The 22,500-nt window shown below is 34.7% G+C and overlaps 2 protein-coding genes across 2 annotated transcripts in view; one reads left to right on the forward strand and one right to left on the reverse strand.

Moving 5' to 3' along the window:
- LOC144978894 (uncharacterized) overlaps positions 1 to 13,306 on the forward strand; it is a gene marked incomplete in the record, with an annotated part of 106,328 nt that extends 93,022 nt beyond the window's left edge. The window contains 3 exon segments of the mRNA XM_078925488.1: positions 1,109 to 1,969; positions 7,239 to 7,281; positions 11,434 to 13,306. Of these exon segments, the coding sequence (XP_078781614.1) occupies positions 1,109 to 1,969; positions 7,239 to 7,281; positions 11,434 to 11,552 (1,023 nt within the window).
- Positions 13,307 to 15,192: 1,886 nt separating this feature from the next.
- LOC144978895 (uncharacterized) overlaps positions 15,193 to 22,500 on the reverse strand; it is a 27,336-nt gene continuing 20,028 nt past the window's right edge. The window contains exons 8-11 of the mRNA XM_078925489.1: positions 21,878 to 22,045; positions 20,105 to 20,265; positions 19,209 to 19,401; positions 15,193 to 18,710 (exon numbers count right to left, since the gene is read on the reverse strand). Of these exons, the coding sequence (XP_078781615.1) occupies positions 18,402 to 18,710; positions 19,209 to 19,401; positions 20,105 to 20,265; positions 21,878 to 22,045 (831 nt within the window). The 3' untranslated portion in view covers positions 15,193 to 18,401. The remainder of the gene's footprint in view (positions 18,711 to 19,208; positions 19,402 to 20,104; positions 20,266 to 21,877; positions 22,046 to 22,500) is intronic.

The raw sequence follows: 22,500 nt of genomic DNA on the forward strand, positions 1-22,500 counted from the left end.
TTTCTCTTCAGTCAAAACTTTTTGTATTAACTCACTCAACCCTAACACCGACTATATCCGTAGTTTACCCGGGTTACTTTTATCCCATGCCTATTTATTACATTTTTCTGAGGCAAATTATAGGCGTAGAGATCAAAGCTAATGTTTTTAGTTTTTTGCATGTTAATGATAGTTGAATAAAACTATCTATATACATGCTCATTTTTAATACTTTTTCTTCCAATTTTGAATAGTAGCAAAAATCTCTAGGATTGAGTGAGTTAATTAATAATGATCAAATGGAAGTAAAGAGCTTTGATTTGATTTAGGAATACAGATTATGATTTAGACGTTTCGGGGTTCCCCTTTGTCAGCAATTCACGATTAATGAGAGACTAAAGATGAATCGTATTAAATGTCTCATTCATCGTGTCTTGTTGACAAAGGGGAAAACCCGGAACGTCCACATAATCTGTCTTTGTTAATTTAAATGAAGCTTCTAATCCATTTTATTATTGTTATTTATTTCTTTGAGCTTCAAGCAGCATAAATTTGTCTTATACTTTTTTGTATTTTCAAATTGAAGAAACCAGTGCTGAAGGTTCTGAAGTCAAACGATGTAAGATCGGAGGAAGAATAATATAGTCTCAATTATGAATTCACCTTTTGAATTGTGCCAATGATGAAATAACTGTGCTCAAATATGGACTTTTAGTTGATTATTTAAAAAGGAAATGGTTCAATGAACAAAAAAATAAAATTATGCCCTTTTGCCACGACATCATAAGATATTGTCGCCTCGACCTTCCACAAAGGAATATAGATAGTTCATCAAACAAGATGTCTGATATATGTGAACAGGAATCACCCGTGTTGTCCAAGTGAGCAAATTGGGCGTTATTAATCTAGTTCTAATGAACTAAAGTACTGTTTTATTCTCACCGATTGGCCTCAAAGAGACATGATGATGTACTTCTTAGGGCTAAGCACTGATGTCTTCGATTTCTATTTCCTCTTTTTCTTCATTTCCATATTTTATTATTATTGTCATCACAATGATTCTTTCAATTTGCATTGTATTTTCATTTGTTTGATGAAAAGATTTCACCCAAACCAAACAAAATTTCAGAAAAAGCGCCCAAGCCATCTCCCTCGGAACAAACACTCTGACCAAAGCTCCAACACGACGTTTGCAATGCAGCAGAAATTAAAAGCGTTCAATGCCAAAAAGAAATTGTCGTTCGAGGGCAAGGCAACCCAACAGCGGTCTCCATTAGGCTTGAGTTACCACGGGGGGACCTTTGTCTCCGAGTTAGGCTCCAAAAACCTGGATCGAACCAAGCAGAACAGCGGCCATCTTGGCGGAAAAGGGATTCCTGTAACCGCGACGGCATCCGGTCCTTCCCAGACACCCGTTAGCAACAACAGGCCTTCTTTAGTGGCAAGGCCGGGAGAGTACGTACCGTATACGGGGTCTACCTTCAACAGTAACATCACCAAATTCCACGGCGGTCCAAACCTGATGGTGTCCAATGACGGGAATAGACAAAGGGAGAGTAATCTGGTGGAAGAGGCGAGAACTCGTAATTTGAAACGGCAGCAAAGTAATCAGAACGTCAGAAATAGCGTCAACGGCAATCAAGGGGAGGGAACTCCCAATCAAAAATCATCGGTCACTGACAATACGAATGGCAAGAATCAGCCCAAACAAGATAAGGTTGACTACACGTTCTATCCAGCGGCCACTGATAATGCTAATAATAGTAACAGTGCGGAAAACCCAGCGGATATCCGCCAGTACAGTTCTCTGAGCGGTTACCGTAACAACCACAGCGCTAGTAGCGTCAGACTGTCCAAGAAGACGCTGGTGTTTAGAAATACAGACGCAGCAGCAGGAGGAGGAGGAGGAACTAAAGCGGCGACAACTCCTAGAGCGGACAATGGTCAACAAATGATGGACATACAAGATGGCCGAGGAGATGGAACTGAGGTAAATTAGGGATGAGGTGGGGAATGGGTCAGGATTGGTGATTTGGTTACGGTTAGTAGTAGTAGTAGTAGTATCAGTACTGTTAAAAGTAATAATAATAAAATGATGATAATATTAATAATAACAATAATGATAATAATCGTAATAATAATAAAAATAATAATAATAATAATAATAATAATAATAATAATAATGATAATAATAATAATAATAATAATAATAATAATAATAATAATAATAATAGTAATAATAATAATAATAATAATAATAATAATAATAATGATGATAATAATAATAATAATAATAATAATAATAATAATAATAATAATAATAATAATAATAATAATAATAATAATAATAATAATAATAATAATAATAATAATAATAATAATGAAAATGATGATGATGATGTTGATGATGATGATGATGATGATGATGATGATGATGATGATCATAATAATAAGATAAAATATAAACGGGAAGAAGCTTTACTAGTTGTAGTTGAAGACGAAGAAGAGGAAGTAGTAGTAGTAGAAGAAGAAGAAGAAGAAGAAGAGGAAGTAGTAGTAGTAGTAGAAGAAGAAGAAGAAGAAGAAGAAGAAGAAGAAAGAAGAAGAAGAAGAAGAAGAAGAAGAAGAAGAAGAAGAAGAAGAAGAAGAAGAAGAAGAAGAAGACGAAGAAGAGGAAGTAGTAGTAGAAGAAGAAGAAAAAGAAGAAGAAGAAGAAGAAGAAGAAGAAGAAGAAGAAGAAGAAGAAGAAGAAGAAGAAGAAGAAGAGAAGAAGAAGAAGAAGAAGAAGAAGAAGAAGAAGAAGAAGAAGAAGAAGAAGAAGAAGAAGAAGAAGAAGAAGAAGAAGAAGAAGACGAAGAAGAGGAAGAGTAGAAGAAGAAGAAAGAAGAAGAAAGAAGAAGAAGAGAAGAAGAAGAAGGGAAGAAGAAGAAGAAGAAGAAGAAGAAGAAGAAGAAGAAGAAGAAGAAGAAGAAGAAGAAGAAGAAGAAGAAGAAGAAGAAGAAGAGGAAGAAGCGTTTATGTTTTGTTTCTACTCGAATTATGTTTTTAAGGTGATTGTATTTTCAATTTGCACCACTAATCGCTTAAACATCATACCACATATAATTTTATGATATCGATTTGAATTGGATGGTGACGGGAAGTATCCACAACTTATCGATAATAGCCTGGTAATAATTATGGAAGATATCGATATCTACTCGATAATAAAAAAATATTAGTTTTAGAAAGAAAGCAAAAGATCGTTTGGAGTCTTATCGATATGATTTCGATATATGTTGTCCTAGAATTATATCTCAAAATACTTTGTAGTTATGAGTTTGATATTCCTATCCTTTGTATAATAATAGAGAACAAAAATTTGATGTCAAAAACCTGGTTCCAAGATCAATGGAAGTGTACAACCACTCTTCCGGAGAATAGGATACGTAATTGGTCTTCTGGTTTCAGATTGATGGCATATTATAATATGCTATATAAATATACGTATGCTGGTCGTCAATAAGGATCGTCCATTCTCGCTCACATACGTACCGTAATCATAAAAATCTGCTTATACATCCTGCTACTAAAATAGTTATGTCACCTTACGATTCATTATGTAACTCTTCTTTATAAGTCCTCCGAAGTACTGGTAACATACACACTTCCAATGAGTTTCGAACCGGAAGAGCTGAAGATGTGACGTCACGACTTTTCTGCCCCATGAAATGGACAAAAGCTTTCTTCAAAAAGCTAAATATCAATCTATTTATGAATTCTAAATATCGATACATCAAATGATCGCTTTTCAGTACGTTGTCTAAATTATTAATATATACTTTCATCATAATCGACTTGGGCACCCTCCCACCTCTTTCAACCATCTGGTTGATTACAATCCATATCACATAATTCTGGCTTTTCGTCGCTTTCATAATTGCTTATGAAATAATCTTAAACCAGTGGGAAGCCCGCAACTGGTGTTGGTTTTAATATATATCAAGTTGTATGCGAGTTGGAATAGATGATGATGATGATGATGATGATGATGATGATGATGATGATGATGATGATGATGATGATGATGATGATGATGATGATGATGATGATGATGCAATAATATATAATAATAATAATAATAATAATAATAATAATAATAATAATAATAATAATAATAATAATAATATATAATAATAATAATATAATAATAATAATAATAATAATAATAATAATAATAATATAATAATAATAATAATATTCATAATAATAATAATAATAATAATAATATAATAATAATAATATTAATATTAATAATGTAATAATAATAATAATAATAATAATAATAATATTAATAATAATAATAATAATAATAATAATAAAAATATAATAATAATAATAATAATAATAATAATAATAATTTGAAATTAAGGAATTTTGTGTTTGTCGTGCAATATACAAAAGGTGAAGCAATGTTTTGTACTTTAAAAATGGTTTTATATAACAGCTTAGATTAGCTGTAGATAAGAATTCTATATTATATAACTGTACAAAATGAGAAATGAAGTATTTCTCGTGTCTCTTTCTTTGTCATGATAAACAAATCTATTTATAAAATTACAAGACAAGATTATAAAATTTGTCATTTTTTTATGAATGTAATAGCAACAGGAAAACTTCTTACAATAAAATTTTATACCAATATTTTCATGAAATATAGATAAATTTATGGAACTCACATTATAACACTCCCTGTCCTCTTTCTTTCTGTATACTTGGGATTTAATAAATTGTGGTGTCTTGATGATGTCAACAGATTCCAGGGTTATAATCCATTCGATTTTTTAAAATCACTTTGTATTCTTAAATTTTCTCAGTTATGAGAAAAACTGTTTTAGTTTGTTGATCTTGATTGTGGACTTTGTAGACTCGACTGAATTATCGGTCTAAAATCATATATAGTATTAGAGACTTTTTGTATAACACTATTTCCCTGTTTTGTATCACTTACAATAGTCGTAATCTGAACGAATAACTAATCTGCTGATTTTATCTCTATGAGTATTTTTCCATTGTTTATTATTATTATTATTATTATTATTATTATTATTATTATTATTATTATTATTATTATTATTATTATTATTATTATTATTATTATTATTATTATTATTATTATTGTTGTTGTTGTTGTTGATGTTGTTGTTGTTGTTATTATTATTGTTATTATTGTTATTATTATTATTATTATTATTATTATTATTATTATTATTATTATTATTAATTATTATTATTATTATTATTATTATTATTATTATCATTATAAATATGAATTAATCTCGTTTAAAAATATTCTTTTGATTAAGAATATGATATAGACATAAAGTCAAACGTAATATATTTACAAACCTTCGAGATTTTCCCACTAAAATAGTTTCATCACTATCACTGGTTCCTGTTTTCAGTTAGTAGTTACAACTATTGTACTGTTATGCAATATTTATTTGCATTCTGTAATGGTGGATGGTTTCATTTCCCTTTTAAAAATAATGAATCATTATTGACAATAAAATAGAAGCCCTAGGACGTATAGATCAGCTTATTGAAGGGAATGCGTTTGTCACTTTAAAAAAAAACTAAATGTCTGTTAATGTGTGTAATGAATGATAATGACAATCACAAGGAACCGCTCGTAAGAGACTGGTATCACCTACGTGTTACGTGAGTATCTCAAAGCTGTTGCTCAATGGAGTTGTTTACTTTGAGTAATAATAATAATAATAATAATAATAATAATATAATAATAATAATAATAATAATAATAATAATAATAATAATAATAATAATAATAATAATAATAATAATACTTTATTGCATCCCAAAAGGAATTTTTTTGTACAGACGTGTTATAATCTACACAATAAGATAAAATACAATGGAAATAGGATGTATATATATATATATAAAAGGAGCAGCTCCATAACCAGAGCTGCGCTTTATAATATTAATAACTTCAACACTGTAAAATAGTTAAAACTGTCACTATAAATTGAAATTGAAAAGATTGCAAACAAATAAATTAATAAATTAATATTTATATTTTTAAAAAGTAAAAATGAGAAATAATTATATAAAATGATTATTGCTTGTTGTTATAAAGCCTAATACTGGACGGCAGAAAAGATTTTCGGTGTCTCTCTGTTTCGTTGAAATAGAGAAAGGGCGACCACTTCTTTCTGACATAATAATTGATGGTCTTAGTGGATGATACTGGTCATTTAATATTTTAGTTATTTTATTTATACAAAATTTCTGTATAAAAGATCTACATCGTATACATCATTTATATAGCGTTTAATAGATTTTTTAATATTTGAATTATTTGTTCCTTTCACTGCTAAGCAATTGCCTCCCCAAGCTGTTATACAAAATGACAAAACACTTTCGATTACTGCTCTATAAAATAATGTGCAAGGGTTTTATCTCTGTAACCCGTGAATGTTAACAGATGTGCCGATTTTAAATTGTAAACATTTGTTGTTTTCAGGGATAAAAATCACAGTAGACATTATACATATCTTTACATATTTGTTTTAGTAAAGCGCGTAGAGTCCTCCACTGAGAATATGCGCTATATAAACTCAATTTATTATTATTATTATTATTAATATTATTATTATTATTATTATTATTATTATTATATTATTATATTATTATTATTATTATTATTATTATTATATTATTATTATATCATTATTATTACTATGTTTAAAAATTACCAATTTGTTCTCAATACTAAAACAAAGCGTTAAACCCCTCTTTATATACTACTAGCTGTGACACAAGAACTTCGTTTTTCGATGCTTTATTGGATTAAATATGTTTATTTAGTTCTTCGGTTGGAATCAAAATCTCGTAATTTTACGACCTTTTCAAAGTGGGTAATTGGCATGTCTGTAATACAGTCAGTACGAAGGGACACAATAAGTGACAATAGCATCCCCGGAAAACAGTGTTAGTACTGTTATAGTGTTATTTGTTGTTGTTGGTGTTGTTGTTGCTGTTGTTGTTGTTGTTGTTGTTGCTTTTGTTCTTATGAAAGCACTGCATGCTTTATTTCTATGTTGTTGGGTTTTAATTTTTTTTGTAGTTTGTTTGTTTTTTAGTATTTTGTTTTATTTTATTATTTTATTAGTTATTTATTATTTTTTGTTTCCAAATTCATTGATTCATTGATCACGTGTTTTGTTGTTGCCTTCTTCTGCCTTCCACTCACCCAGTCACGCTCTAGGTCTGCTAGATCGGGCAGTCGCCAAGTAGTCGGTAAGGAATTAAAAAACAAACCCAGTATCGATGCTTTTCTTGCACACCCGTCGCACAGCATTCCGTGTGTTTTGTGTGTGTGTGTAGGTGTGTGATTTGTTTCCGATTTGAGCTTTTATCATTATCATCATTGTATGTCTAAATTATTCTGAATTTTCATCCATCTTGTTCATTTTCTATCGTAGTTAGTTGCTTTCAGAATTGTATTATCATTAATATCATTAATATCGTTAGACAGACAGAAATTATTTATTATTAATTATTAAAACCACTTCGTGTGCCCTGGTCCCAATGAGATGATAGCTCGTTGTTACAGTATCGATACCCAAGTTGTAGATTTTCCTGTGCTATAACACAATGGTATCGTTGTAAAATGGCATTGTGTGTTGTGTTGGTAAAACTCATTCAATCCTAGAGATTTTTGCTGCTTTAAAAAAATGGAAAAAATTGTATTAAAAATGAGCATGTGCATAGATAATTTTATTCAACTACCTAATCAAAAACATTAGCGTTGATACTACGCCTATAATTTGTCTCAGAAAAATGTAATAAATAGGCATGGGGTAAAACAATCTTGGGTAAACAACGGATATAGTCGGTGTTAGGGTTGAGTGAGTTAAGTGTGTTTACATATTACACAATCTGTTATGTATTTTTTCTGCTCACTCCGGAACCTGCAAGCATTTCCTACCACAGTAGTAATAAAATGAAACAATATTACAAAGCCATCCGTGTCTGATTTTGAGAAGAGTTTAATTTACAACAAAAAACAACAGCTATCGTCTTCCCCCCCCCCCCCCCCCCCCATACACACACTCTAGTTCCACACACCATCACGTGTCCTCCACACTCGCATTAACTGTGTGTACAGTAGATTAGAAACAGCTTATCATATATACTATATATATCATTTCACAGCTGGGGACCCTCCTCCCCAACTCCCCAAATACCAAAAAAAAAAAAGAAAAAGAAACCCCAAAATACCCCAAAAAGCATTGACACGAGCAACATTTGAGTTTTTTTCTTTTTCTTAAAGGCTTAAAATAGTATGCCCTTGACCGTTTATCGTCTGGTTCATACAGTTTAGTGAGAATTACTCATTACGATGGATGGCCAAAAAAACCAAAACAAAAAAACCCCAAAACACACAACAAAGACCTGAGTGACGTCAACTTCGTTCTATCTACAACTACAACGTTTGGACTGATTAAAAACAGAAAAACGTGCCATTCCCCTTGAGATGTACCTGGCTCCCTTCATCGACACGACGGGGTTCCAAATAGTGGCAGATTAAGAGCATAACCTCCTCAATACGTGTCCAATCGGAGCCATCGTTATAGATAGTATGCAGATGACGTCACTCAGGCCTTTGTTATTGTTTTTGCCATCCGCGTTTGTGAGTTGTTCTCACTAAACTGTATTAACCAGACTTTAAAAGTTCATGGTTACACAGAGTTTGTGTGTTGGTCCGTTATACTTCCGGATGGCAATGTTGTGAACTCCTTGGCCAAGCGCATTCTATCTATATTATATCCTGACACTGAAAATCCAAAAGGACTGGCAGTTTGACGTCATTATTTGGTTTTTGCACCGTCTAGTGAGTTGTCGTTAGTAGAGCTCATGGAAACACGTTATTTGATTGGCTGAACTAATGAATACAACTCACGATTTGTGTTTTCATTTGGGACAAAAGACTGGCATTTTGACGTCAATTTTTGGTCAGTAGCAGGCCATAACTTTACGAAGGCCACGGTCAAATGCGTATTCTTTATTTGGTCCTTGGTCGATATTTCTTAGATTTTGGTTCCATTGTATCGCGTGATATTTCATCTACGTACTTTTATTGTACTCATTGTATGCTGATTTCATCATACTGTACCTATTGTGTGTTATTCTGTGTGTCACCATTTTGTATATTGTAGTGTAGTGTAGCGAGTATGGTTTCTTGTGATTTTATGGTTTACGTTTGCAAAGTTATTTTCTTTTTCTTTTTCTGAAACAAATATTCGATTCACAGCACCATCAATATCTTCATCATTGTATTATATATGATTATGATTTATGTCATCATCGTCATTATCATCATCATCATCATCATCATCACCACCATCATCATCATCGACATCATCGTCTTCATCCTCGTCATCAACAACAATATTATCATCATCATCATCATCATCATCATCATCATCATCATCATCATGATCATCATCATCATCATCATCATCATCAGCATCATCATCAATGTTGTCTTCCTATGGAATATTCTGGAAACAGGTAATCATGGAAACTTTAGAATAACAACTCGACGACAAAGCACGTTTGATTACAGTATTATTCATGTGCACCGTTTTTCTATCATTAAGATATCCTTAACCAGTTATCTGACGTACTCTGGAAAAAACACCTATTTAAAATTTGGCCAGAAAACTAGTCCTTCAAATATCGATCGATTTAAATGACCCTCATCTTGGCAAAAACTCTCAAACCTGGGACTTCAGGAAGTATTCATTAAATTCCCAGGTTTGAGAGTTTCTGCCATGATGAGGGTCATGTAAATTGATGGATATTTGAAGGATGAGTTTTCTGGCCAAATTTTTAAATACATGATTTTTTTTTCAGGCTAGCACAGTAAACCGGTAAACTAATTGCACACCAATATAATATTTGAGTGATCATTTCCTGCACCAAATCAACCCCCGGTTTATCGTGTCTATTTACGTTGACTAATCGGACAAACAAATAGTACCAATACATAGGTCCATCAAACCCAAGACTGATCCTTTATCAAGTATAATAACATATCTATCATATGAGTGCTTATTATTTAAAACTGGGAAACACCCTGTGACGTGTGCAAAACATCTAAAAATATATTGCAGACGACAGCAGACGGATTAAAGGGAAGTTACTATAACTGTTTACTATCTGTAAATAGATAGTTCGAAGATGACGTCACTCAGGCCTTTGTTATTATTTTTGCAATCCGCGTGTGTGAGTTGTTCTCACTAAACTGTATTAACCAGACTATAAAAGTTCATGGTTACATAGAGTTTGTGTGTTGGTCCGTTATACTTCCGGATGGCAATGTTGTGAACTCCTTGGCCAAGCGCATTCTATCTCTAGAGCTAACCATTTAGGGCGCGAATCGGACACAAACATTCCGACAAAAATATGACAAACAACATCGTCTGTTTTGCACTCGTCACAAGGGAATTCCCTTTTTCTATAATAAGCGATCATGTGATAGATAGGTTATAGTTGAGAAGTCATAGTTTTGCTGAACCTTTCTATTCTTTTACGATACTTACTCAAAACTCAAAGTTTCTGTAGATATAGAAACTAACCGACCTCTACCTATTTACAGGTCTGATAACCCAAATTGTCCTGGGCTCATTGTTGCAATGGACATTTAATACACTCAATTACAACAATATTAAAACGAGAATATTCTCTTCAGATTCCCTACTAGCCAATAATAATTATTAACGATTATTGTTATCTTCTGCTTAATGAATCTTTAAAGAAATTATGATCTTTTTTTACTAGTCGAGGGTGGGAATAAGGTATATTTAAAATTAAAGCCCTTCTCTCTCTTGGAGTTGCAGTTATTTCTCTCCACACCCCTTTCACTTTTGTTGCGGTTTTTTAAAATGTTTATTTTTTTTCTCTATTCTTCGTAAACATTTCTCCTACCCCTTCTCTATATACGTAAATATATTTCATTTTAACGACGCTTTGCTATCCATATTCATTTCTGAAAACATGTGGTCTGTATAGTTATCGAATAGTGAGATTTAATGGGGTAAAATAAAAAAAAATACAAAGAAAGAAAAGATTTGACGATTTTAATTATTTTCAAATCTCTTATAAAAGTTAAAGTATTTTCGATAAGTCACCAGTAGTCAATTGGACACCATACCTAAAGCTGAGAGAATTGACACAATTAAAAGATAAAAATAAGTTCACACTTATCGACTCAGTCAGAGTCCACTGTACACATCTTGCAGAGATCTCGCGTAATTTTTGACGATCTCGTTAATTAACGCCGTGGCTGTGATCTCGTTGATTCACGCCGTGATCTCGTATAATATTTCCCGCCTTTTCACTGTGATTTGATTCACGCATGTCTGCCTCCTCTTCTTTCCCCAGAAACTGTGCCTACCAAAATCTCCCTGATGATATGCAAGGACAACCAGGAATCAACCCCGGCCCAGGGACAGTTTAAGCCTTTATCCAGGCAAGGCACCCGAACGAGAAGAAAGAAGTAGAGCCGTTATCTCTAGAACATTCGGCTAAAATTTGCTTTATTTATCTATATTTTTTTTTCTTTTTTCTTTTCCGTTTTTTTTTCAATTGTTATTTTTTTAAAATATATATTTCAAGGGGTTGTATTTATTTAAAAATAAAAAGATTATGTCATTCAATTCTTGGGAGGAAAGGTCAGAATCAAGTCTTTATTTTCAAAGGCGACGCTCCGCCTAATTCACAATCCTTACACTTTCCTTTTCATTCTTTTCATCTCCCAACTTCTGCATCCCTTTTGTATTAAAAAAAATTAAACGTAGTGAGAGAGGGGTGCAGAAGTTGGGAGTGAGATGAAAAGAATGAAAAGGAAAGTGAGGGTTGTGGATTAGGCGGAGCGTCGCCTTTGAAAACTAAAAACGTGATTCTGACCAAAAATGACGTCACAGAAGACGACAATTACCAAACAAATGTGGAAAGTGAGTTGTTGTTAGAAGGGTTCAAGGAAACCAATGATTCCATTGGTTGAAGCATTCATTACGACTCACAAGTAAACATTTCCTGTGATCTTCGTCTTGTTCTATGACGAACGTTTAGGGTTTGTATCAGGATTTGAGTTTACGGGTGTACGCGGGGAAGGGGTTGATCACAATCCTGAATTCAATTATATTGCCTCTATCGTTCTTTTTATTTCTCTCTGACTTCTGAAATTAGTAGTAGTAGGATGGTTAAAATCTAACGAATGAAAATTCATGTTTTACTCTTGTTGTGAATGCTTTGGTAAGGAGAAAAAAAATATCTAAGAATTAATCAAAGATTTGTAATGCACGTTGAGATGGACAATGGGAAATTTGTGATTTTTGTTTTGTTTTGTTATTTATTATTATTATTATTATTATTATTATTATTATATTATTATTATTATTATTATTATTATTATTATTATTATTATTATTATTATTATTATTATTATTATTATTATTATTATTTGTATTAAAAGAAAATATTTAAACGTAGTGAGAGAGGGATGCAGAAGTTGGGAGTGAGATGAAAAGAATGAAAAGGAAAGTATGAGGAACAGACGAAGAGAGAGAGAGAGAGAGAGAGAGAGAGAGAGAGAGAGAGAGAGAGAGAGAGAGAGAGAGAGAGAGATTGATGAGGCTGCTCAAATTCACGTACATCTTTGTACGTGTCCCTACCAGAATCGTTTTATGCGTCATTATAATTCTTATTCTAGAAACTTCAATTATACATGATTTCATTAAGGTCCAATTCCAATTGGACCCTTGGACCTTAATTCAGATTGTAGTCACATCTATAAATAGATATTTCTTGTCATCACCGGGACCAGACGAGATTTTGCGATTTGAGAGTAGCGTGGTCTGAAAAGGAGTTTAATAATGATTAACCAGTCAACTGCCGGACTTGGGAAAAACACGATTTAAAAAATTTGGCCAGTAAACTCGTCCTTCAAATATTGATCGATTTAAATGACCCTCATCCTGGCAAAATGTCTCAATTCTGGGACTTTACTGAAGACTTTGTGTCGTGCCATGTTTGAGAAATTTTGCCCAAGAGGAGGGTCATTTCAATCGATCGATATTTGGAGGACGAGTTTTCTGGCCAAATTTTACAATACGAATTTTTTTTTCACAGTTCGGCAGTTAATTGGTTCAAACCAAATATTGGTGATGTGAACACTTGGATGCAATAGATTTAGGGATCACGTGACGATGTCATTGTTATAATATAACCATAGAATAAAGTCTTTATAAATACATCCATCTTGTCTTTATCGAGTCTTTCCATTTCTCTCTGGTGGGTTTTTGTCGGCAGCCTAGCTTTGAGCCTGAGCTTGAACTTATTTTATATAGCGCAATATCCACTAAAAGTGCTCAAAGCGCTTTACAAAGAGTCCCTAACCAACAGCAACACGTAACATATAGAACGAGACATGACGCCTGTCATGCGATATTACAATTTTTTTTCCTGACAGAGACAACGCTGTTAATGGCCAGGTACTCATTTTACACCTGAGGACGGTGAGAGAATGTGAGTAAAGATCCTTTTCCAAGGACTCAAATATGCGCCGAGCGAGGCTCGAACCCAGGGCTTTCAGATCCGAAAGCGAGTGTCGCACCACAAGACCACATAGCCGCACTACCTTAACAGTGATATGGTCTTTGTGCGACTTTGTGGTCATGTGATACATATGACACTCGCTTTCTTTCAGAAGGTCCTGAGATCGAGTCACGAGAGCGGCGCATAGTTTAGTCCTTGGAAAAGGCTCTTTACTCTCATTCTCTCCCGGTATTCGGGTGTTAAATTATCGGTGGCCACATGAGTGACAGTGATTGTAAAAAGGTGTGATCTGTGGCCACATGAGTGACAGTGATTGTGAAAAGGTGTGATTGGTGGCCACATGAGTGACAGTGATTGTGAAAAGGTGTGATCTGTGGCCACATGAGTGACAGTGATTGTGAAAAGGTGTGATCTGTGGCCACATGAGTGACAGTGATTGTGAAAAGGTCTGATTGGTGGCCACATGAGTGACAGTGATTGTGAAAAGGTGTGATCTGTGGCCACATGAGTGACAGTGATTGTGAAAAGGTGTGATCTGTGGCCACATGAGTGACATTGATTGTGAAAAGGTGTGATTGGTGGCCACATGAGTGACAGTAATTGTGAAAAGGTGTGATCGGTGGCCACATGAGTGACAGTGATTGTGAAAAGGTGTGATTGGTGGCCACATGAGTGACAGTGATTGTGAAAAGGTGTGATCTGTGGCCACATGAGTGACAGTGATTGTGAAAAGGCGTGATCGGTGGCCACATGAGTGACAGTGATTGTGAAAAGGTGTGATTGGTGGCCACATGAGTGACAGTGATTGTGAAAAGGTGTGATTGGTGGCCACATGAGTGACAGTGATTGTGAAAAGGTGTGATCTGTGGCCACATGAGTGACAGTGATTGTGAAAAGGTGTGATCGGTGGCCACATGAGTGACAGTGATTGTGAAAAGGTGTGATCGGTGGCCACATGAGTGACAGTGATTGTGAAAAGCTGTGATCGGTGGCCACATGAGTGACAGTGATTGTGAAAAGGTGTGATTGGTGGCCACAAGAGTGACAGTGATTGTGAAAAGGTGTGATCTGTGGCCACATGAGTGACAGTGATTGTGAAAAGGTGTGATCTGTGGCCACATGAGTGACAGTGATTGTGAAAAGGTGTGATCTGTGGCCACATGAGTGACGGTGATTGTGAAAAGGTGTGATCGGTGGCCACATGAGTGACAGTGATTGTGAAAAGGTGTGATTGGTGGCCACATGAGTGACAGTGATTGTGAAAAGGTGTGATTGGTGGCCACATGAGTGACGGTGATTGTGAAAATGAGTGATCTGTGACGATCCTTGTAACAATTAAATTTGTTTCGGTATGCCTGTGGGAGACAGCATGTGGTAATTGATAATGATTTGTAAAAAAAACGCACAAAAAACAAACAAACGAAAACTGTTCTTCTTCCTCTTCTTCTTCTTCTTCTTCTTCTTCTTCTTCTTCTTCTTCTTCTTCTTCTTCTTCTTCTTCTTCTTCTTCTTCTTCTTCTTCTTCTTCTTTTACTGTTATATCGTTTAAAAAAAGACAAAAAAAAGGAAGACAGGAATTCCAAGTTGCAAATTTTAATAATCCATAACACTCACATTGGTACCTCCATATACTCTGCCTTTCTCCGAACAAACAGGTTTTTAAACATTTGGCCAGAAATTTTGTCCCTCAAAAAATTGATTGATTAAAATTACCATGAACTTGCCAAAAACATGAAATAAAACTTTGAACCTGGGGCTTCCACGAAAACGTCTTTAAGTCTCAGGATTGAGAATTAGATACAACATGTGATACAACAAATTTTAATTTGTTGGACGATTTTTCTGGCCAAATTTTGAAAAAAACTTGTTTGGTTTTTTCTCCCGAGGACTGCAGTGTTATGTAATGTTGAAAGGCGACGTGCACTTATTTACAGGTCTGATAACCCAATTCCTTACGGACTCATTGTTGTAATGGGAATCTAAAAAAAATGACTCAAAGTATTGTTCATTACAACAATGTTAAACTGGGCCCATAAGTGGGTTCGGATGTCAGACCTGCGTATATGTACACGTCAGTGAAGGCAATCAGCTGTTCCTAAATTTGACGAAACAAATAATTGGATATTTTTATCAAGTTATGACGATGATGTAATCAAACTCACATTACAAGGAAATCATCTTCATGTTATACCTTTCAACAGTTGTAACGTCACTTTCCTCGTAATGACGCATATGGTAACTTAGTAACTGGCTCTAAACTATCGGAACAATGGCGGACGCCCTTGTGAAATATTTCTCCGACGAACATAAAAGTGTATCCAGACGAAAAACATTATATATCTGATTATGTTTTGACTTTTACACATTCTGATCATAAGACATATGAAAAGTTCTAGCAACATGAAGAATAAAAAGTATCGATGTTTTTTTTTTGTTTAGAACCACGATGGCCGCCGTTGCTGGGCGAGGTGACATCAGACTATTGAATCCAGTTGGAAACGCCCAAAAATTTGTAGGGATAGGGTTAAGTCGACGTGTACATATATGCAGGTCTGACATCCGAACCGAATTATATTATCGTTATCATCATCATCATCATCATCATCATCATCATCATCATCATCATCATCATCATCATCATCATTGTCATCATCGGCGTCATCTTCGTCGTCATTATCATCATCATAATACACATCATCATAGTGCGCCTTTGCGCTCTCGTGGTATAACAATAATCTTCAAAGCAGTAGATCTTTAGTTCGAGTCCCGCTCTCAGTCGCGATAAGTTGAGTCCTTGGCTAAAAAAACTATTTTTAAAATTTTAATCTCACCATAGGCCTACTCATGCCATAAAATGAATATCAGTGTTACAGGAGTCATGTCCTGCTCTACATGTTACGTATGGATAGTTCGAAGATGACGTCACTCATGTCTTTGTTATTGTTTTTTGCCATCCGCGTTTATGAGTACTTCTCACTAAACTGTGATAACCAGACTATAAACCTTCAAGGTTACAAACATTTTTGTGTTTTGGCCAGTTTTACTATAGATAGAATGCGCTTGGCTAAGAAACTCATAACATTGCCATCCGGAAGTATAACGGACCAACACACGAAACTATGTGTATCCATGAACGTTTATAGTCAGGTCAATACAGTTCAGTGAGTATTACTCATTAACGCGGATGGCAAAAAACAATAACAAAGACCTGAGTTACGTCATCTTCGAACTATCTATTGCTGTTGGATAGGGTACCCTTTGTAAAGTGCATTGGACATGTTTAGAGGGTATTGCTCTTTATAAAAGCCCCGCCACCATCATCATCATTATCATCATCATCATCATTATATTGAACATCATCATCATTATATTGAACATCATCATCATCATCATCATCATCATCATCATCATCATCATCATCATCATCATCATTGTCATCATCGGCGTCATCTTCGTCGTCATTATCATCATCATAATACACATCATCATAGTGCGCCTTTGCGCTCTCGTGGTATAACAATAATCTTCAAAGCAGTAGATCTTTAGTTCGAGTCCCGCTCTCAGTCGCGATAAGTTGAGTCCTTGGCTAAAAAAAAACTATTTTTAAAATTTTAATCTCACCATAGGCCTACTCATGCCATAAAATGAATATCAGTGTTACAGGAGTCATGTCCTGCTCTACATGTTACGTATGGATAGTTCGAAGATGACGTCACTCATGTCTTTGTTATTGTTTTTTGCCATCCGCGTTTATGAGTACTTCTCACTAAACTGTGATAACCAGACTATAAACCTTCAAGGTTACAAACATTTTTGTGTTTTGGCCAGTTTTACTATAGATAGAATGCGCTTGGCTAAGAAACTCATAACATTGCCATCCGGAAGTATAACGGACCAACACACGAAACTATGTGTATCCATGAACGTTTATAGTCAGGTCAATACAGTTCAGTGAGTATTACTCATTAACGCGGATGGCAAAAAACAATAACAAAGACCTGAGTTACGTCATCTTCGAACTATCTATTGCTGTTGGATAGGGTACCCTTTGTAAAGTGCATTGGACATGTTTAGAGGGTATTGCTCTTTATAAAAGCCCCGCCACCATCATCATCATTATCATCATCATCATCATTATATTGAACATCATCATCATTATATTGAACATCATCATCATCATCATCATCATCATCATCATCATCATCATCATCATCATCATCATCATCATCATCATCATCATCATCATCATCATCATCATCACCATCATCATCAACATCATCACGATCATCATCATCATCATCATCATCATCATCATCATCATCATCATCATCATCATCATCATTATATTGAACATCATCATCATCATCATCATCATCATCATCATCATCATCATCATCATCATCATCATCATCATCATCATCATCATCACCATCATCATCATCATCATCATCATCATCATCATCATCAACATCATTATATTGAACATCATCATCATCATCATCACCATCATCATCATCATCATCATCATCATCATCATCATCATCATCATCATCATCATTATATTGAACATCATCATCATCATCATCATCATCATCATCATCATCATCATCATCATCATCATCATCACCATCATCATCATCATCATCATCATCATCATCATCATCATCATCATCATCATCATCATTATATTGAACATCATCATCATCATCATCATCATCATCATCATCACCATCATCACCATCATCATCATCATCATCATCATCATCATCATCATCACGATCATCATCTCAGTTTCACACCGATTGAGCATCGTGCGATTTTCTATCCAAACTATGGCGTAGATGAGCAGCTGTCCTGTACACGACCGGAGGGTTGATGGTCATCGTGTGATCATTGGTCACTTTATCACTGGCGTGGATAAAGTTGCTGACCGGACTTCTTGCCCTGGCCGAACTGACGCCGACGCTGTGACCGGACATTGTGACGTCATCAAGAAACACAGATGACTCCGCAGATGAGATGGTGCAGGAGTCGTCCCTGTTGTCGTCATCACTGCTTTCGTCCAAATCGCTGGCGAGTCGGTCCTTGGCGAACACTGGATTCTGTAGATAATACGAGTGGGTGGGTGGGGGGGGGGGGGGGAATTGGTGAAGGATGAATCGTTGTCTTCTCTTTCTTCCTCGGACATATTCTCATTTTCTCCTCTGCTTCAACTCCTCCTCTAGCTTCTTCTTCTTCTTCTTCTTCTTCTTCTTCTTCTTCTTCTTCTTCTTCTTCTTCTTCTTCTTCTTCTTCTTCTTCTTCTTCTTCTTCTTCTTCTTTTTCTTCTTCCTCCTCCTCCTCCTCCTTATCCTTTTCCTTCTCCTCTTTCTCCTCCTCCTCATTATCGTTATCATTATCATCAAAATCATCATCATCTTCATCATCATCATCATCATCATCATCATCATCATCATCATCATCATCATCATCATCATCATCATCTTCAATATTTTATAACCATTTCTATTTTCTTCCCGTTGTTCTTCTTCAGCTTCTTCTTCTCCTCTTCCACCCCTTCCTATATTTTGTCTTAATTACAACACAACACGAAACCATACCATTCTATCCCTGGGTCGAAGGCGGTATCCTGGCCACCTAGCCCAGCCAGTGGTACCTTTGAGCGTTGCCGGTATATTACAGGTAATGAGACCGGCTTTCTCCAAGCGACTCGTGTTGACCACATTCTTCTTGAACTCCGACCAGCTGATGTTGATGTGGTATCGGGCACACATCTCCTCCTCAGAAGGGAATCTGAGGGGAAAAACATTCGTCGTTTTGTAGAATCAAAACAGTGCCCCCCCCCCCCCCCCCCCATAAAAAAACCAACAAAAAAACAACAAAAACAAAACAAATCAAAAAAACAATAAGCAAACATTCAAACAATTTGAGCACGTATATAGGGCACTATCCACTTAAAGTGATCAAAGCGCTTTACAATGGAACCTAAGCCGGTAGCAACATTTAACATGTAGGACGAGACATAACGCTTCCTAGGCTAAATTACATTTTTTTTTTCGGACTGAGACAACGCTGTTAACGGGCATGTACTTATTTTACACCCGAGTAAGGTGAGGTAACGTGAGTCTGGTTAATACAGTTTAGTGAGAATTACTCTTAAACGCGGATTGCAATAAAAAGCAATAACAAAGACCTGAGTGACGTCAACTTCATACTATCTATAGGGAATGAGATTAGCGGAAGAGTAGCGTCCCTTGATTGGACATCACCGGCGGAAAAGGTTTTAGAGAGAGAACGTCATGTTGGTTGTGCGCACGCCTCTCTCGTCCTCACTTCCGGTGAAAGCGGCACGAGACACTTCCCCGAAAGCGAGGACGAGAGAGACGCATGCGCAAAACCATTTTGACGTTCTCTCTGTAAGGTGACGTCCAATCAAGGGACGCTACTCTTCCGCTAATCTCATTCCCTATAGCGTAGTATCATAACTCTCACTTACATAGGAGGTTTGTAAACCCGCTTGAGGTATTCCTCTACGGCCTTTCTAGGAGAGACCCATGAGAGCGTCCTGGCGGAGACCCGGAACACCCTGACTCCTTCGCTAACCAGGATGATGTTGGCGATGTCCTTGCGGGGCTCCAGAGACAGGACAGATAGATCCTGGGACACATCAGAAATAGAACACAAAAAACAAATAAAAATTATATTAATTAAATAAGAATGTTTATAATATTGCACAATTATATAGAAATAATAATAATAATGAGATGATTATAATAATAAATAATAATAGTAATAATAATAATAATATAATAATAATAATAATAATAATAATATAATAATAATAATAATAATAATAATAATAATAATAATTAATAATAATAAATAATAATAATATAATAATAATAATATAATAATAATAATAATAATAATAATAATAATAATAATAATAATAATAATAATAATAATAATAATAATAAATAATAATAATTAATAATAATAAATATATATAATAATAATAATAATAATAATAATAATAATAATAATAATAATAATAATAAATAATAATAATAATAATAATAATAATAATAATAATAATAATAATAATAATAATAATAATAATAATAATAATAATAATAATAATAATAATAATAATAATAATAATAATAATAATATATAGATCTTTATTGTCCATAATATGGCAATTTGTCATTAAGTTACACTTGTTATAACGTTATATGATAACTATAACATTGAACAGATATTTCACTCCTACTTATTTTCTCTCTCTCTCTCTCTCTCCTCTCTCTCTCTCTCTCTCTCTCTCTCTCTCTCTCTCTTCCTCTCTTTCTTTCACACGTGCGATATACACAACATAAACATATTCATTTCATTTTCAATTTGTTACAATTGTGGCAATTCGACAACAAAAATTATCACCATTATCAATTGGTCAGTTAATCTAACATTAAATAAATATAGTGCCAGAATCTCATGGAACATGAACTCTGGGCGCTTAAAAAAGAGCTTTTATGTAACGCAATATCCACTAAATATGCGTTTAGGTAAAGTACTTACAACATCCGAGACGGATATAACGTACGAACAGACAAAACCATGTGTTACCTTAAACGTTTATAGTTTGAGAAATACAATTTATTCAGAAACAATCACCAAAATTGCTGTCTAAAAACAATAATATAGAACTGAGTTAGGTCAGTTTCGTTCCTTCTATAATCCGACTGACTCATGTTATGCATTGTTTTTTTTTTAAACTATCGCCAAACCTCTCCTTCGAGGATGACACTGGCTGCCTGTTGAGAAAAGAGTCAAATTCAAAGCACGTGTCCTAGTTTATCGTTGTCTGGAAAATACTGCCCCTCCCTACCTTACAGAACTCCTTAAGAAATGTTGACAACCTGACCTTTGCCTTCATCCAATGACACCACCCGTTTGGCTATCCCACGCATTCATACAAAGGCGGGAACAAAGTCCTTTTCTCATTTTGGTCCGTCTGTATGGAACACCATTACACAGAGCATCTGGGAATCCAAATTATTGTCTGTGTTCAAGAAATCCTTCAAAACATTTCTTTTTTTTTTTTGATGTTGTGTACTTTCTATATTGTGTTGTGTTAATGTAAAGCGCCAAGAGCCTCATGGTTGAGGATACGGTGTGCTCTATAAGAGTCTATTATTATTATTATTATTATTATTATTATTATCATCATCATCATCATCATCATCATCATCATCATCATCTATAGCCTCACCGTATTCATCCCATCTGTAAGGACACCGACATGAGCGTTCTTGGTGTACATGACCTCTTTCTTGCCCTTTGACCTGTTGGGGCCGTGTGTGTGACCCAGAGCTCGCTCCTGACTGGAAGCGTTGTCGATGTTCGTGGCGTCAAATGGCTTCACCATTTTGATCTGCCCCTGGGAAAAAAGTGGAAGGAATAACACAATAATAATATTGTGAGCCATGCACGTTCCATAATAGGGAATGATCGGAACAACCAGCGTGTGTGAAAGGGGCTTTGTCTGGTACCTTTCATACACACTTCTTCAGATCTTTATCTTACACCGGTGCCTGCTCCTTAATTTCTCATCATATCATGTAATAAAAAATGAAGCAAGTGAAAATTGGCCAGTATTTTTTGTTTGTTTTTTTTTTGTTTTGATTTTTGGTATTTTGTTTGTTTGTTATCTTTTTTTTTCTTCTTTCTTTTTTTTTTTTGGGGGGGGGGGTGTTAAGTAATCGATTTTTACTTGTTCATAATTTTTGTTGGGCCAGAGTGATTGTACTTCTTCAGCACAACAATAAACAAATTAACGTGGAAAACAAATACAATGTATTGAAATGTAACTGGTATCGTCTGTACTCGATGGTG

The sequence above is a fragment of the Berghia stephanieae genome, chromosome 8, assembly GCF_034508935.2.
Source record: "Berghia stephanieae isolate SIO BIC M18660-M18661 chromosome 8, UCSD_Bste_1.3, whole genome shotgun sequence".
Classification (NCBI taxonomy): Eukaryota; Metazoa; Mollusca; class Gastropoda; order Nudibranchia; family Aeolidiidae; genus Berghia; species Berghia stephanieae.